The 14976-nt window shown below is 40.5% G+C and overlaps 2 protein-coding genes across 2 annotated transcripts; one reads left to right on the forward strand and one right to left on the reverse strand.

Moving 5' to 3' along the window:
* Window positions 1–50: 50 nt before the first annotated feature.
* Window positions 51–1879, forward strand: LCP9604111_9050 (putative 1,3-beta glucanase; the record flags this gene model as incomplete). The annotated part of the gene is made up of 3 exons (XM_039077262.1): window positions 51–234; window positions 288–875; window positions 927–1879. The coding sequence occupies 3 exons, from the start codon at window positions 51–53 to the stop codon at window positions 1877–1879; spliced, it is 1725 nt and encodes a 574-aa protein (XP_038924890.1).
* Window positions 1880–2208: 329 nt separating this feature from the next.
* LCP9604111_9051 (uncharacterized protein) lies at window positions 2209–3087 on the reverse strand (the record flags this gene model as incomplete). The annotated part of the gene is made up of 1 exon (XM_039077263.1): window positions 2209–3087. One exon carries the CDS (start codon window positions 3085–3087, stop codon window positions 2209–2211), a length of 879 nt encoding a protein of 292 aa, XP_038924891.1.
* Window positions 3088–14976: the final 11889 nt, after the last annotated feature.

Consider the following 14976-nt stretch of genomic DNA (forward strand, 5'->3'; position numbering starts at 1 on the left):
CCCAAACCCCAAACCCCAAACCTGAGCTATATCAAGCTGAAAATATTGTCATGGGAATGATACAAACCGAGTCTCCCTACTTCCAGCCATTGCCTGCTGCACCCTTGCCATTTACGCCTGGTCTATTCCCCGGAGACCCTGATTTCACAAACTGCACCTCATCCTCCAAGACTTGTGGCTTCTCATGGAGTATGCGGATTTTGGACTCTTCAACCGTTTATCTCCTTGGCGCAGGTAAGTTGATGGCGAGAACACTTGGCCATTACTTCAGGCTAACGATTCAACAGGATTCTACAGTTGGTTCTCGGACTATTCGCAGAAATGTGTCGATGAAGACCTTTGCCAAGACCGTGGGTTCCAAATCGAGGAGAGCTATGATACATGGATCTACAATTTGGTCACCAAGGCAATTTCCGAGATGGTGAGCCCGACGGGTGAAACCCCAACTTATGCTAAGGACAACAAGAATGGATTTTTATCCTCTTTACTTGCTTGGATCCGAGGCTCGAAGGTGGTGATTGGTGGTCGCGACCTCCCAGGCTTTTATGTCTGGGACGCTAATACTGACGCGGATTTGATGACTGGCCTGCCTGATTCCTGCAAAACCTCACTCACCCAATTAGTCGGATGTGATTCGTACGCGCGGCTGTTTTTGGCTGAGAGTTATCGGGGATCATTGGGTAATGACACTCTCACAGAATCAGTCTGTGATGAAAGTTGCGGCGTCTCATTGAAGCGCTGGTTTGATAATGTTGCTTCTGACTGCAAGGGATACAATGTTTCTGATTCCGCTGCCACCAAATATGGTGGACAGATCTGGTCTGGCTGGAACGAAACCTGTCTCAAAGATACCAGAACGGGAGAATACTGCAATGGTAAGGGTATCTCGTGCTCGTTTTCTAAGTCGCTAGTGCTAATGATGGCAGATTTGATATCCGAATATCCAGCCGTTGACTTCCTAGATGACATGCCGGAATCGGAAATCTGCTCATTCTGCTTTGTCGAGAGGCTGGGAATTATGCAGCGGTCGTCATACTCCTTCTATGATGAAGGGTTCCAGGATCAGTTGGGTACCGTCAATGCTAAATGTGGACTGTCTGTTCCGACAGCCAAGCCCCCATCGCTAGATGCACCCCCTGAGTTTCTACCTGACCCAATCTGCATCTCGAATCAAACGTATCAGACAGTCTCCGGTGACACATGTGACTCTATCGCTTTGAGATACAATGTTTCATCTGCTTCCCTGGTCATGGCGAACAATCGCCAGCTCATGGTCTGCAACGACTTGACTGCAGAGATGGATCTTTGCATACCAAGCAGCTGTGCATCCACATACACCCTCAAGAGCAACGACACCTGTACATCCATCGAATCGTCGGGCCTTCGCCAGCGTGGTGATGTGAGGAAATACAACTCATGGGTTGAATGGGACTGCTCCAATCTTCAAACATCAACTGACTTCTGGGGCCACATAATTTGCCTCGGCGTTCAAGGAGGTACATACACTGCTACTGCCTCGATTCCGGGAGTTACTCTAGCCCCCGAAGAGAGCACAGGATATTCAAATTCACGCGTCGCGCCCCCGGCCAATGCTACTGCCGCTGAAGGTACAACCTTGAAGTGTGGCAAGTGGCGCGTTGCTGTGAAGGGAGAGACTTGTGCACAGATCTGCCTGCAAGAATCAATCACCTCAAGTCTATTTGTCGGAGTGAACCCGTCTCTCGCAAGTTCGAATTGTTCCGACGGTTTAATCGTTGGAAATGCATACTGTGTCGGCCCTAATCCGGGATGGTCGTTCTCTAATTCGACTACTTCCTTAAGCACCCAAGGAAGGACTCCAGGGAGCAGCTCAATGCCAGTTTCCGCAGCTATTCTTTGAGATCTACTCCCGCGTTCAGACTTTTTCTGAGTAATAGCTCGTGACAAATCCATCGATAATCCTAGGTAGACCTCCCTACTATAGAGACTAGATGTGATTTTCAGGCATGATTGTGCCCAAGTAGCCTTCGGGGAAACTGATAGTCATTTGGTATTCGAGGATATGCCACTGCCTCCAAACAAAGATATATGAGACCCAGATACAGCTGCAATTTGAATGTTCAAAATATATAATGATACTTCTAAGTAAGTGCACACTTGGAGGTGGAATCGGAACAGCGGCATCGACGGTCTCGATGATTTTCGTTATGTAGATAAAAGACAAAAAGGCTACCCTCTCCCACACCCTTGCTGCGCTGATCGCACCGGGCGTCTCCGACCAAAGTTTTTAGGAATGAAATTTCCATCTTGATCCTGCGCTGTCCCATCGCCCTCATCATAGACAGGAATCCAGCCATCCGGCACCTTCGGACATAGCTGTTCCATTTGATCGAATTGAAGATTCAAGTAAAGAGGCCACAGTGCGCACACTAGCGACCTCATAAACCCACGGTATAAAGGCGAATCATACCTCTTTGCGGTATCATACCGTCCATCAACTACCCCAACGAAACCCCCGTGAGGGTCGTCTGTCTTAACAAGAGAGTTAAGTGATCGCTCATCAATCATCAGACAGACAGCAAAGCGAGAATCATCACAATGTTCCTCCTGCTTAATTTTGCGCAGATACTGGGCAAAATGAGCACGTACTTGCTCAATACTAGCACCGTCCCAACGCCCTGGGTCAGAGATGATGACATCCTTATGAGACTCTTCTATCAACTGCTCGGGGCGGGGATCATTCCCATAGCGTGTCTCATGGTGTAATTCACCCTTCATCCATTCGTGCATCACGCGGATCAGCTTTTCCTTGGCGATTGGCCATAATTCCTCAGACTCAGGTGTGTAGACTGTTCGATAGATAATATACCCCCATGGAAAATGATATGGAAATTGTTTAGTCAGGAATCGATGGGTGATGCGATCAGTCGTGCTTCTGTACCACGGCTCTTTCTCCCAATTTTCGGAGGCCTCTTTAGTGAAATCGGGATGATGCCAGCGTTTTGGCCAGACCGGGTGATGATAGTGTTTGTCACTATCCAGTTCCTCGACCTGGTCGTTTGGATCATTGAACGGGGCAGATTCGGATGAGGAGGGCGGGGAATTCATCTGTGGAAAGTGATACACCACATAAGCAAAAAGAAGGAGAAGAAACAGGTAGTAAATTATAGAGAGTACCATTTCGATAGGAACAGGACCATGAGATGCTCAGGCGCGGGTGTTGGAGAGAAAAGTTGAATGCCTCAAGAAAACAAGAAGAGAAGAAGCTAAGAAACCTACAGGGCTGTGAGAGGGTTTAAATAGTTCAGGCCTACTTCCCATCGGCCAATCATATCCAGACTTCGTTTAGCGCGGATCCATCCTTGGAACGACGACTCTTGGCATCTGTTTGATGGGTTTGCATGCTTCCATAGCCCCGTGCAGTAAATAGCCCTCAAATCCAGTCTTCATCATAGTGCTCCTCAACTTGCATCATTCCTGCGTGAAATACCAGTCAATTTTCGTATCCTCGCTCGAACTAGACTGCCTACCACCCTATCCCATGGGGTTCATTGATCTGAGCCCCCAAGTCATAAAAAGATCCCAAATTGGCCAATTAGATTGGAAAGGTATACGGTATGCAGGTGTAAGGCCTGTCAACCAGGTAAGATACAATGGTCCAATGAGGGAGAGATCTGGAACGATATGTATTTGTCTTCTAGGTGCAAGACTAATTCTTGTCAGATCTGTCCTGGGGTCTGAGGACCCTTAGTTATTTATGACGGAACTATGGTGGGGTAAGGAAACGATCCGACTGCGGGACGATGCCGCAAACGGCTCGGACCACCAGTCTTTCACCGACATGTGGAATGGTATCACTGCTGACATGTCGTTCCAGTATTGTCAGGGGTATTATCCATGACAGACGCTCACTTATCCTCTAAGTGCAAGAATAGTACAAAATCCTGGTCAGATTATACTTTTTCTTGGTAAATCCTATGCACTCTACTCTATAGTGTAGCCATTATTTTCCATGACTTTTATTACCAGGTCGTTGCCGTTGAATCTTGTTATCTTGCTTCTTGGAGTAGTTGAACCCCCGGATTGGGAGTTGAACCCCCGGATTGGGCCGGGGAAAACCTCGGGCCGAGATCTGGACTTATAGACTGGAACATGCACAAAAAACAGACATTAATCAGCAGGGTTATGAATGCCAATATTGTAGTTGTGTGCATAGAAATGGGCTTGTTTGGGCTTTGCTGAAGTCTAGTGACCATCACTCAACTTCACCGCCTGGCCATATACCACAATACACACATCAACACCCTCGTCCATAATATCGTCAGCGCTCATCAACGACCATCAACGCCTGGCCAACACATCCACTCCGCACCAAAAGACTCACCATTTTGTTCGCTCCACCCCCTGATGGCAGATACATTCTACTGCGGCGGGAAGACTAGCCGACCGCAAACCATGAAGACAGGAGGGTTGGGAATACGGCACTCGATAACGAAGGTTGGATCTTGAATTTACGATTCTGGTGATTGATTTGCATCTATCTAGGGCTGATTTCATTCCTCCAATGATGATCCTTCGAAATACGAAATAGATCATAAAGATGTTGCGCAGATCTTTGCTTCTTCGAGTACTGTTGAATACTCGAATACTGGTCCCTAGCACCGCGAAGAGGTGCCTGCACATCGCTAGAGGCCTTGTTAACGCAGCAATCCCCTGCGGAGTTCCTTGTTCTCGCAGCGCTCTCCTGCGGATGTCCTTGGTTGCGCAGCGCTCCCCTGCGAAGATTCTTGTTTTCGTAGCGCTCTCCTGCGGAATTCCTTGTTGACGCAGCACCTCCCTGCGAGGATTGTTGTTGACGCAGACCTATCCTGCGAAGCACCTTCTTACATCGCTGGGCTCGTGGCAGCGACAGCCGTGGCCATGGAGACTCTCAAGCCCGCAGGCAAGAGGGACACCATGACACATCGGAGTGTGAGGACCGAAGTCCTGATTTTTTTTGGCTGGGAATCCGGCTCCTTATATAATTTTTCGGCTACGTTTCTACCAAGGAACCAGTTGCGCAGATGGTAGCGAGAACCACTGTCTCGTTGATGGGCGTTGAAGCGAGTTAAACGACGTTGCAATGGTCTTTGGAGACTTTGTGGCCTACAGAGTCAAGTTTCAACCTGGATTCATTCCTTTCAACAACCTGCGTTAAGTGTGGCTAACCACTTCATCAACTGTTGAAAAGACAGTGATACCGCAAGAAAATACATTGCAATTAAATTGCCCAACGCGGTGGCACTCTACATCTGCCCGTTCTAGCCACGTCGCTCGTCTCTTTCATGGGGGTTGAAGTGCTTCAACAGACCCCGCAACAATGGGTTGGAGACTGTGGCAGACAGGGACATCCGATTGTACCGGCTGTTGGCCATAGGACGTGCCTCCCATTGATCCCACTAGAATCAGGTTTGTCTATCTCCTAGCCCCGCGCTGCTTTACCGGTACTTTTTTTCTGTTGCTCTTAGCCAACTGATGTTGCCTTTACTAGAGTTTTTGCTACCTAGCGCCTTAGGCATTATGAACATCCTTATATATCCAGGATGTTAGTTGTATTCTTTGACGGAGAATACAAAAGTCTAGACCCTGTTAGAAAGCCTAGAATAGAAACCCGAGTCCAGTTTTCCAAGACAATGAAATGAGTTATTTCAGCTACCATGGCCACGAGCTAGGTCCTCGTGATCGCCATCCACATCGTGAGATTGCAACACTACTGTCCCATTGATGAAACCCTGGACACATGAAGCACCGGTTGTATCAATCAAATACCAGGCGCGAATTTAGATAGATACAGATCCCAGGAACGACCCATGGGACAGTAGATCAAGGATATTCTATTTGTGGCCCAGAGAAGAATTTGGAAGGACTTACAAGGGTCTAGACACAATCCACAAATCTAGTCTTGACGGGCCGTCAGAGTACAGATAGAACAGGCCTTTGGTACTTAGGGGTCGGTCGGGGCAGATAACGTATTTGGAATATCGTATAGACTTTTAGCAATAGAGATACAATCCGCCGAAATTTCGCAGAAGGGGTAAGACTTCTCCCCATTCCCTTCTCTTAATCAATTCGTTATCTTATTCCAATTCTAGGGGAACTTTAGACAGTTCTTAGCGTAAATCCTTAGGTCATTCACCGGAACCCCGACCTACTCAGTGAGAATTGCGACAGCTTCAACCCAGACCGCTGGCTCCAGAAAGAATCGGGACGAATAGATGCCTTTTTAATCCATATATGTATATACCCCCTCCGACTACTAGTTTGTAAAGTTAACTAATGACCATTTCACTGTTATAGTGGGGGGCTGGATACAACGCATATCCTAGGCGCAATTTCGCGCAATTTGAAATATCCAAGCTTACTACCACTTTTTTCTAAGACTATGACATTAAGCAAGCGGATCCTAAGGAAGAGTAGATATAGCACAATCGTTTTATTTACATACCGAGTCGTTGGTGGAGACGATGCACCAGGTTACCCATCGAAGCTTCCCCAACCTACTCGAGCATTATCGTCATAGAGGTCAGGATTTCCTGGTGTGGGAAGCGGTTAAGTTATCCATAGGCCAGGTACTAAGGTCGCGATACTCCATCGACGAAGGAGCCCTCGCCGCAATTGTTTGGCCGGTAGGTATAGGGCGTACAGGCGGTCTCCCTCCTCTTTCTAAAGGAAAGGGTCGCTACCATTAAGAAACTAACGGCTAATAATTGGTAGGTCCTAAAATAAATAAAGCATCTCCGTAGATAGGGCAGAGTACTGGCTACCTTAAGCGCCGACACAATTTTTCTCACAGAGTCCAGTATCGTCAAAATTGGTAAGTAAGGGGCAGTCTAGTTTACAAACACCTTCGGGTAGTGATACTAACGAGGAATATATAGCGGGGGTGGAGCACAGTTACCAAATCGACGCGACTGAGATAGACGCTGTAACCCTGAAGCTGATAGCCCTGGCTGACATGGTCCAAAACTTGATAACAAGAAGCTCTCCAGGAACAAAATGGAGCCCTAAGGCCCAGAGTCTCCCCAAGGATCTGAACCGACTGTCGGTTAATAAGCTACTACGAGTAAGTATAATCCCACCTGTCTATCATACAAGACTGCGGCTAACCAGGCAGAGTAAATTCTTTGAGCAATTAGGGTCTAGGGAGGAATTAAAAATACTAGTAAACGTGGTAAACAAAGATACATGCCACAAAATTGATTTTCTCGGTTACACATAAGAAGCGCATAATATTCACGCGTATATATCCGTGCGGAAATCCCATCGTGTGGATGTTCTTTGCCGTAAATCTAACTGTAATAGGATTATCTGCGTAGAGACCTCTGGAATACTTTCTAAGGTCACTCAAATTAGTCACTGGAGTAAATTCCCTACAAGGTTTCTTTCTACTTGATTTTTTGGGGTTATAGGGTATTGGTTAGGTCACTCCCCACGGCTTAGCATTAGTAGGCGAAACCCTTCTCTTAATCCGAGTATATATATATATATCTCTATAATAGTCTCCCTTTACTTTTCTGTTCAAGAAACCAAACACACACTTGCCGTTTCTAACACAGTTTATTCGCGGCTGATCCTTCTCAGAAGACTTCTATCTCATCAGTAGTAGCCTATCAACGCGTAAAAGCACATAATGGTCGTGATACAGCCGTGTTTTCACTACAAACAATATAAGATTTCCTATTATAGGGGTTCAACTTGGGATCCACCCACTCCTGCTTATCGAGGTTACGATAAGATAAGTAGGCTCAATCAGATAAGTGGGAATTCCTACAGATACTCGCATCTGATATGCTTACAGGACATAAAAAACAAAACAATATATCAGCAAGTCAGCCTACCAGAACCTCTCCCCAAGGTTTACAGTGCCACTTCGCGAGATATCTCCTGATATCAAGTCCAATCGCGTTCTTCCGCCGGCGAGCTACTATTCTAGTTCCCATAGCTTTATAAAGCCTTCATCGCCTCGGTGACTCCCGCTCTGACACACGTCAATTCAGTCTCTAGCCGACTAGTTCGGAGCGAGCTAGCTTCAAGCTCAGTCCAAAGCCGACGAGACTTTTCCTAGAACCAATCGCTTTTGCTATACACGTCGTCTAGCCAGGCCCGAGTATAACCGAGCTCCACCCCCAGCTCGCAGTTCGCGCCTTCCAGTTAGCGGATTTTTGCTATAAATAACCCGTCTTCTTCCTCATACAATCTTACATCTTCCTATGTCTTTGTTGAGTGCCAGGAAAACTGGCAGGTATAGGAATTCTCATATCTTCCCCTAGATCACCGAGTCAGAACCCTGCAAGGTCTACGGTACAACTGCTTCAAGCGACCGGCCCAATTCTTCATATATAGCCCGAAATAGACCGACAGATCCACTACTTTAGCTCGACTGTAATAACAATTTCTTAGATTCCGTCACTAACCAGGCGTATCTGTCCTCAACTAGTAGCTGGAGGCGAACTTAGCTAGGAGCAATATTAAGGCCAAGTCGATTATCTGGATTCATTAGTTCCCCCTTTCCGTAGGATATATAAGACAGGTATGGATATATACAGACAGTACCTCTCGACATTACTATCTTATCGCAGCACGCGTTTCATTACTTTTAAGAGCTATTTCTTTGCCCTCCCATATATATCAAATATACGAGAATAAATAGCCACAGTTTTTATAACTAACTATAAAAGATTCTATCTCCAGGTCGTTATATCTATAGGATTCGGTTGACAGTTCGTTAAATATTATCTATTAAAGTCTACCGAACTGTAAGTCTTCAAAAGGATTAATAGATAAACGTATTAGAGTAGAGATAAACGGATTTTAACGGTAATTTCTAAAGAGAGCAGCCCTTAGTACTACAGCTTTAACTATATACTAATAGCTAATAGCCTCTAGATTAAATATAAACGATAGCTCAACTATTCGGTGGTCTTAGACTAACGATCAGTGATCTTATGACTACCAAATAAGGTAAAGAACGTTAAGAAATATAGATAAGGCTAAATTGTATCAGCTACATATATAAGATAAGATTTGGCTATTAGTCTGCCTATATAAAGCAGAGGGCTATTAAAGGCCTACCCCTATAGTCGAAGTATTACACAAATATTAACATATAGTTTATTCTTAGTTAAAGCAGACCCAGCTATCCCCTTCCCTATATCGCTTAACTAGTTTGGAATATCTACTATTTGCCTACCACCGAACCAATAGGTTTCAGATTGATGCAAAGCCTTGTATCCTTTAGGAGCTCCTCGATAACTTAATAATGCCCGTTGGAATCAGCGTACCACATTAAACTCTTGCCCGACTTATCTACAGCATTGAGGTCTATTCGGGAATCCTCTAAGATGACCTTCACGGTGTGTAGATAAGCTAGCGGCCGTTGACAGGGCGCTTTCGCCATCTTTATTGTTTTGAGAGTTGATATTCAATCGTTTGCCCTGCTTCAGTAGGAGACTAACTACCTTAGTTCTACCACACTTCACAGTAAGCCAAAGTGGGGAATCCTCCCCTGGGCGGACTGCATTGATTTGGATATCGTTTCTCTGAAGCAGTAATTTAACTATGTCAACATTACTGTCATGTGCGGCGTGACCGAGAGGTGTCCAACGGAAAGACCCGAGGACATTTAGATCCAACTCTGGATTTTTAATGGCGTATCTGACTACGTTATACCTAAAAAGGGGAAACAACTAGTGTGGATTCGCTAAGATCTAAATGGACGAGGGAGAGAGAGAGAGAGGAAGAGGGAGCGGAACTATCTAATAATCTGGGTCCATATAGGTGACTGCCTTCCGGTCACCCAACATCCCCCCTATAGATCTTATATCTCCTATTTTAAAAATAATAATCTTAAAATGTTATAATCGTGGTAGTTATAAAAAACCCCAAATTTTCCTTTAAATTAAGTTATCCTAATAAGCTTTAAGAAAGCTCGGAATTACTCTTTAGGAAGTGCCTTTATAAACCTGTCTGCCGCGTTCTGCTTTATATTAACCCTTAGGATATTTATATATCCTTAGGCCACAGCGTCCTTTATAAAGAACTATCGGAGTACTTACTATCTAGTAGTAGACTTACCTCCCTTCTTTATTAGTAGTAACTGTAAATTAATATTATTAGTATAGATAACTATAGGATTAGGTCTTAGTAGGCTTAGTAAGTCTATAACCTTAGTAAGCTATATAGTATCCTAGGCCGGCTAATCGAGTATATACTATTCTACTATTATTATAGAGTTCGCTGTGATTATCTACTTTTTAGTAGACTAAGCTACTAGGACTCCTATAAAGAACTAGATATATCCTTCGGTTAATTTAGAGTCTATTTAGTCTATATATAATATATCTATAAATACTATAAATTATAGTTCGTCTAACTTTCTAAAGATTAGTCCTATCTTAGGGTTATATCTAAGGTACTTAATAACATATCTTATTACCTTAAGATTAGAAAAAGTTGGTATTACTAGTCTATATTATAGGTATATAACGGCGAATCTAATATCTGGTCTTATCTTAATAGTAAGCTAGTTGAGTATCCCTACTACTGTTTAGTAGTATTCGAAGTTCTCGTTATCGAGTAGGTTAGAGTTAATATCTTCTAGGTTAGACTCTCTCTATCCTAGTGGTAGTAGTGTTTCTTTCGTTCCCATAGTATCTGTAATATATAGAATCTTTTGTATATAGGCTTCTTAAGATATGATAATTGTCTTAGCATTATAATCTCTATTAAGTTGTAACGGGCTAGAGCCCGCACAGGATCACGTAATAAGCACGTGACCTTCGCCACCCCTGTTTTCTCCTGTTTCTTCCTATAAGCTTCATTTCCTTTCCTTAAGCTTTTAGACAATAGCAAACGGCTTAGTTAGCTTGAATTCTAATCTAGCTCTGTCCCTTCATATTCTAAAAGCTTCCTTTTCCGTAGAAGATTAGAAGAGTACAGAAGGATATACCGACGAACGGCATAATAAACGAGAATGTAGAATGGTCAGAACCGCCCGAATGGGCTAAAGTGATGATATAGCGATTAGTCTAGTCTACTACCTCCTAGGAGGAGATCGCATGAGTATAAGAGGAAAGGATTAAGAAGCTTAAAGAGCTAGTCTAGATAAACGTGATAGCACAAGAAGAATCTAATAAGAATAACGAGACTAAAAACGAACCTACCTAGGGGTTATCGGAAATGAGATAAACCATACAACCATGGCTATACCTCCCCAACCCCTATAAGACCCCTAGGTATGGAATGCCTAAGGGAATGCTGTATGTAATAGAGGATCAGGAAATAGAGATAGTAGTATATATAGTGGTATATTAGGAACTAATAGCTGCTTCTCTAAAGAAGCACCATATGAGGATAATATATAGGTTATAGGTTATATGATTAAAGGGGGCTGTATAGGCAGTATACACGGCTCCTGCCTAGCCTATAGTTCCCTATATACCTTAATAGGTATAATACCTTAGGTATTAGCCTTCTTAGTACTAGGGTCCTAATAATATCCCCCTCCTTATAGTATATAGTCCCTATAGGCTTTTAGAATAGGAGGAAATAAGGGAGTAGCTTAGTCTATTAAAACCTATATATCTAAAAACCTTATAGTAAGGGTAAAAAGGTATATAGGGAAAGGTATCTAGTATTAATACTCTAAAAATATAGAAGATAGTATAATAAAAGGTATAGTATATATAATAAGGTAGTAGTATGGTTATATAATTATACTAAGGAATCAGATAGCTATAGTTTCTAATAAATATAGTATCTTAGTTAGCCTATAAACTTAGGTATCTCCTATATATAAGGGTATAGCTAAGTAGTTATTTACTAGTAAGAGAATATAGTTAGGATAAAGGGGAATACTATATATATATATACCTAGGTTACCCCTAATATCTTCTTCTCTTCTTTAACCCCCTATCTTATTTACTTAGTAAATATACCTAATTTATATTTCTATTAAATTTCTATTAAGATAATATTATTCTAATTAGGGTACTACTATTAGCTAGTAAATATAGTAAATATATCTTTAGATTTAGTAGTATTATATTCTATATAGTATACTAAGAAAATTTAATATTATATCTATCCCTTCCTTATAGAAAACGGCCTTATTTATATATTTATATACTAATTATATTTATAGAATAATAATAGTATATTATTATCCTATACTATCCTCCTCTAAGGAGGATAAATCTCTATATCTATAAGTATAATATTATCTTTTAGTAGGCTATAGGTCTATAATTCTATCTCTATACTTAGAAACCCCTAAGCCTATTAAAGGGCTATTACCTTACTAGTAGTACTTTTTCTAGCTATAAAGCTACCTAGACTATAAGTATAAGATCCTTATAGGTTATATTAAATATACTTACTACTCTTTAGTAAAATATAGTTATATCCCTATAAGTTTAACTATATTATTATAGGGAGGAATTTATTATTAATAATAGTATAGCTTCTTTTTAAGGTTTAAACTACTACCTATACTACTTTTAATATATTACCTATATATACTTATATACCCTAAGTATATATTATTAAGCAGAATATTAAGCACTTAATCTATATAGCTAATAAAGCTAAAAAGGCTACTACTATTATAGAAGTTATAGAAGTTATTAGGGTCCTAAGAATTGTAGAAAATATAGGAGAAATCTCTAAAGTTAAGGAATTCTTTAATACTCCTACTAGTATTCTAGAGGAAAGTATGGTTCCTAATATAGGTATACCTAGTAATACTTTATTTATCCCTAAAAACTTAGTCCCTACTTCTTAGGGTATCTTAGGTATAGAGTCTATTTTACTACTTTATTATATTTTTAATACTACTTTATTAGTATTTAAGTCTAGTTAGGTATACTAACCCTACCTATACCTATATATAAATTCTAGTAAATATAGGGAATATAGTACTAAATTTTAATCTATAATTAAAGCTTCTTATATTTTAAGTATATATTCTTAGTCCTTATCTTTTTTAGTATCTTTACTACTATAGTTATCCTAGCCTTATAGTTATTAAGGACCTTAGTATCCTTAACTATAGACTATAGTTCCTAGATTACTTTAATATTATTATAGCTATACTACTTAACTAAATAGGACCTATTTTTCTTACTTTAATAGAATAGGATATATTCGATCTTATATTCTACTTAATTATTAATCTTAATTAGTTTAGGAATATTATTATTAGTTAGAGTATTACTATAATATAATTCTAGTACTAATATATAGTATATTAGGTATAGTAATTTAAAATAGAGGGATAGATATAGCTTATATACTTATATATCGACCTTCTTAAAGATTAGAAATAGACCTAGTATTTTATAATCTAGTTTCTTACTTAGTCTACCTATTTCTATATTCTTACTCTTAAGATATACCTAATTACTAACCTTAAATAATTTATCTATATAATATTTATCTATATAATACTTTATTAACTCTTTTACCTTAGTAAGTCGCTCTTTTATAAAGCTCCTTATTTCTTAGATTTCTTATACCCTCTATATAGTATCTATATAATACTCTTTAGGGTATTCTCTAATACTATCTTAAATAGATAGGTTATACCCTATTAATACTTTATATAGTAACTTTCTAGTTATACTATAAGTTATTATATTATATATAAATACTGCGATAGGAAGCTGGTATACCTAGCTATCTTACTCCTAGTTAGATATCGGCAAAGCCCACCCGGCCCACCAATGGGCTGGGCTTTGGGCTGACTTCTTCGGCCCACGCTAAATTATGGGCTGATACCCTAGGCCCATAGCCCACGATGGGGGCCCATATGGGCCTTATATAATACAGTGATCTACCTACATAATTAATGCAATTTTAGGCCTGTATTCTTATTACAGCGCTCTCATCCAATTATAATTCATACATATGCTAAGCATATGCCTAGCATAGTTACTAATATATATTTAATAATATATCTCTGCGATATTCTGATATATATATTTCTACCATACCAATGATCATCTATAAACATTTAATAATTTATCTGATCTCTGTACAATGCAAATTCGTCTGATCTCTGTATAATGCAAAATCGTCTGATCTCTGTATAATGCAAAATCGTCTGATCTCTATACAATGTAAAATCGTCTGATCTCTGTATAATGCAAATTGGTCCCAACTTATTCGTATAATTATACTGTAACTAGCAATAAATTACGGTCGCATTTAATCAGTTAGATACTCTCTACTATCTAGCATTTAAATCCTGTTTTTAGAATTAAATTATCTTAATTATTGGTAGTAGTTAAATTGATCAGACGAATTTACATTGTACAGAGATCAGACCAATTTGCATTGTACAGAGATCAGACCAATTTGCATTGTACAGAGATCAGACGAATTGGTAAGGTGATCTGGGAATAGCTTCATTTTTAATATTTATGGATAGATCATTTTTTTTAGTATTTGTGCGTAGATTAGATAAACTAGTCAGGTGATCTAGGAATAGCATCATTTTTGGCATTTATAGATAGATAGATTAGATGAATTGGTAAGGTAATCATGTTTTTTACCAGACTAAAACAAGTGATAAAAACCTGTAATTTATTAATCTTATGTAATCTGACTTATGAGCGCCAAGACCTGTATAAAATATAAAAATGGGCTAAAATAGGCCCATTATGGGTTTATGGGCTTAGCCCACTGGGCTATGGGCTGGGCTGGGCCTAGGGGAGCTGGGCCCATAGCCCATATAGGTTGGGCTATGGGCTGAAATCTTGGGCCCATGCTGGGCTTTGCCGATGTCTAAATATAGGATTAAGATCTAATATTATAAGATATCTATATAAAAATAGAGGAGGATAATATTAGTAAATAAAAGCTAAGTAATATACCTTAGGGATTAATACTAGATAGGCTACTTAGGTTTAATAACTATATTTATATCCTAAGAGAGACTGCGATCTTATATAAAATTAT

The sequence above is a fragment of the Penicillium roqueforti genome (genome assembly GCF_015533775.1).
Source record: "Penicillium roqueforti strain LCP96 04111 chromosome Unknown scaffold_41, whole genome shotgun sequence".
Lineage (NCBI taxonomy): Eukaryota > Fungi > Ascomycota > Eurotiomycetes > Eurotiales > Aspergillaceae > Penicillium > Penicillium roqueforti.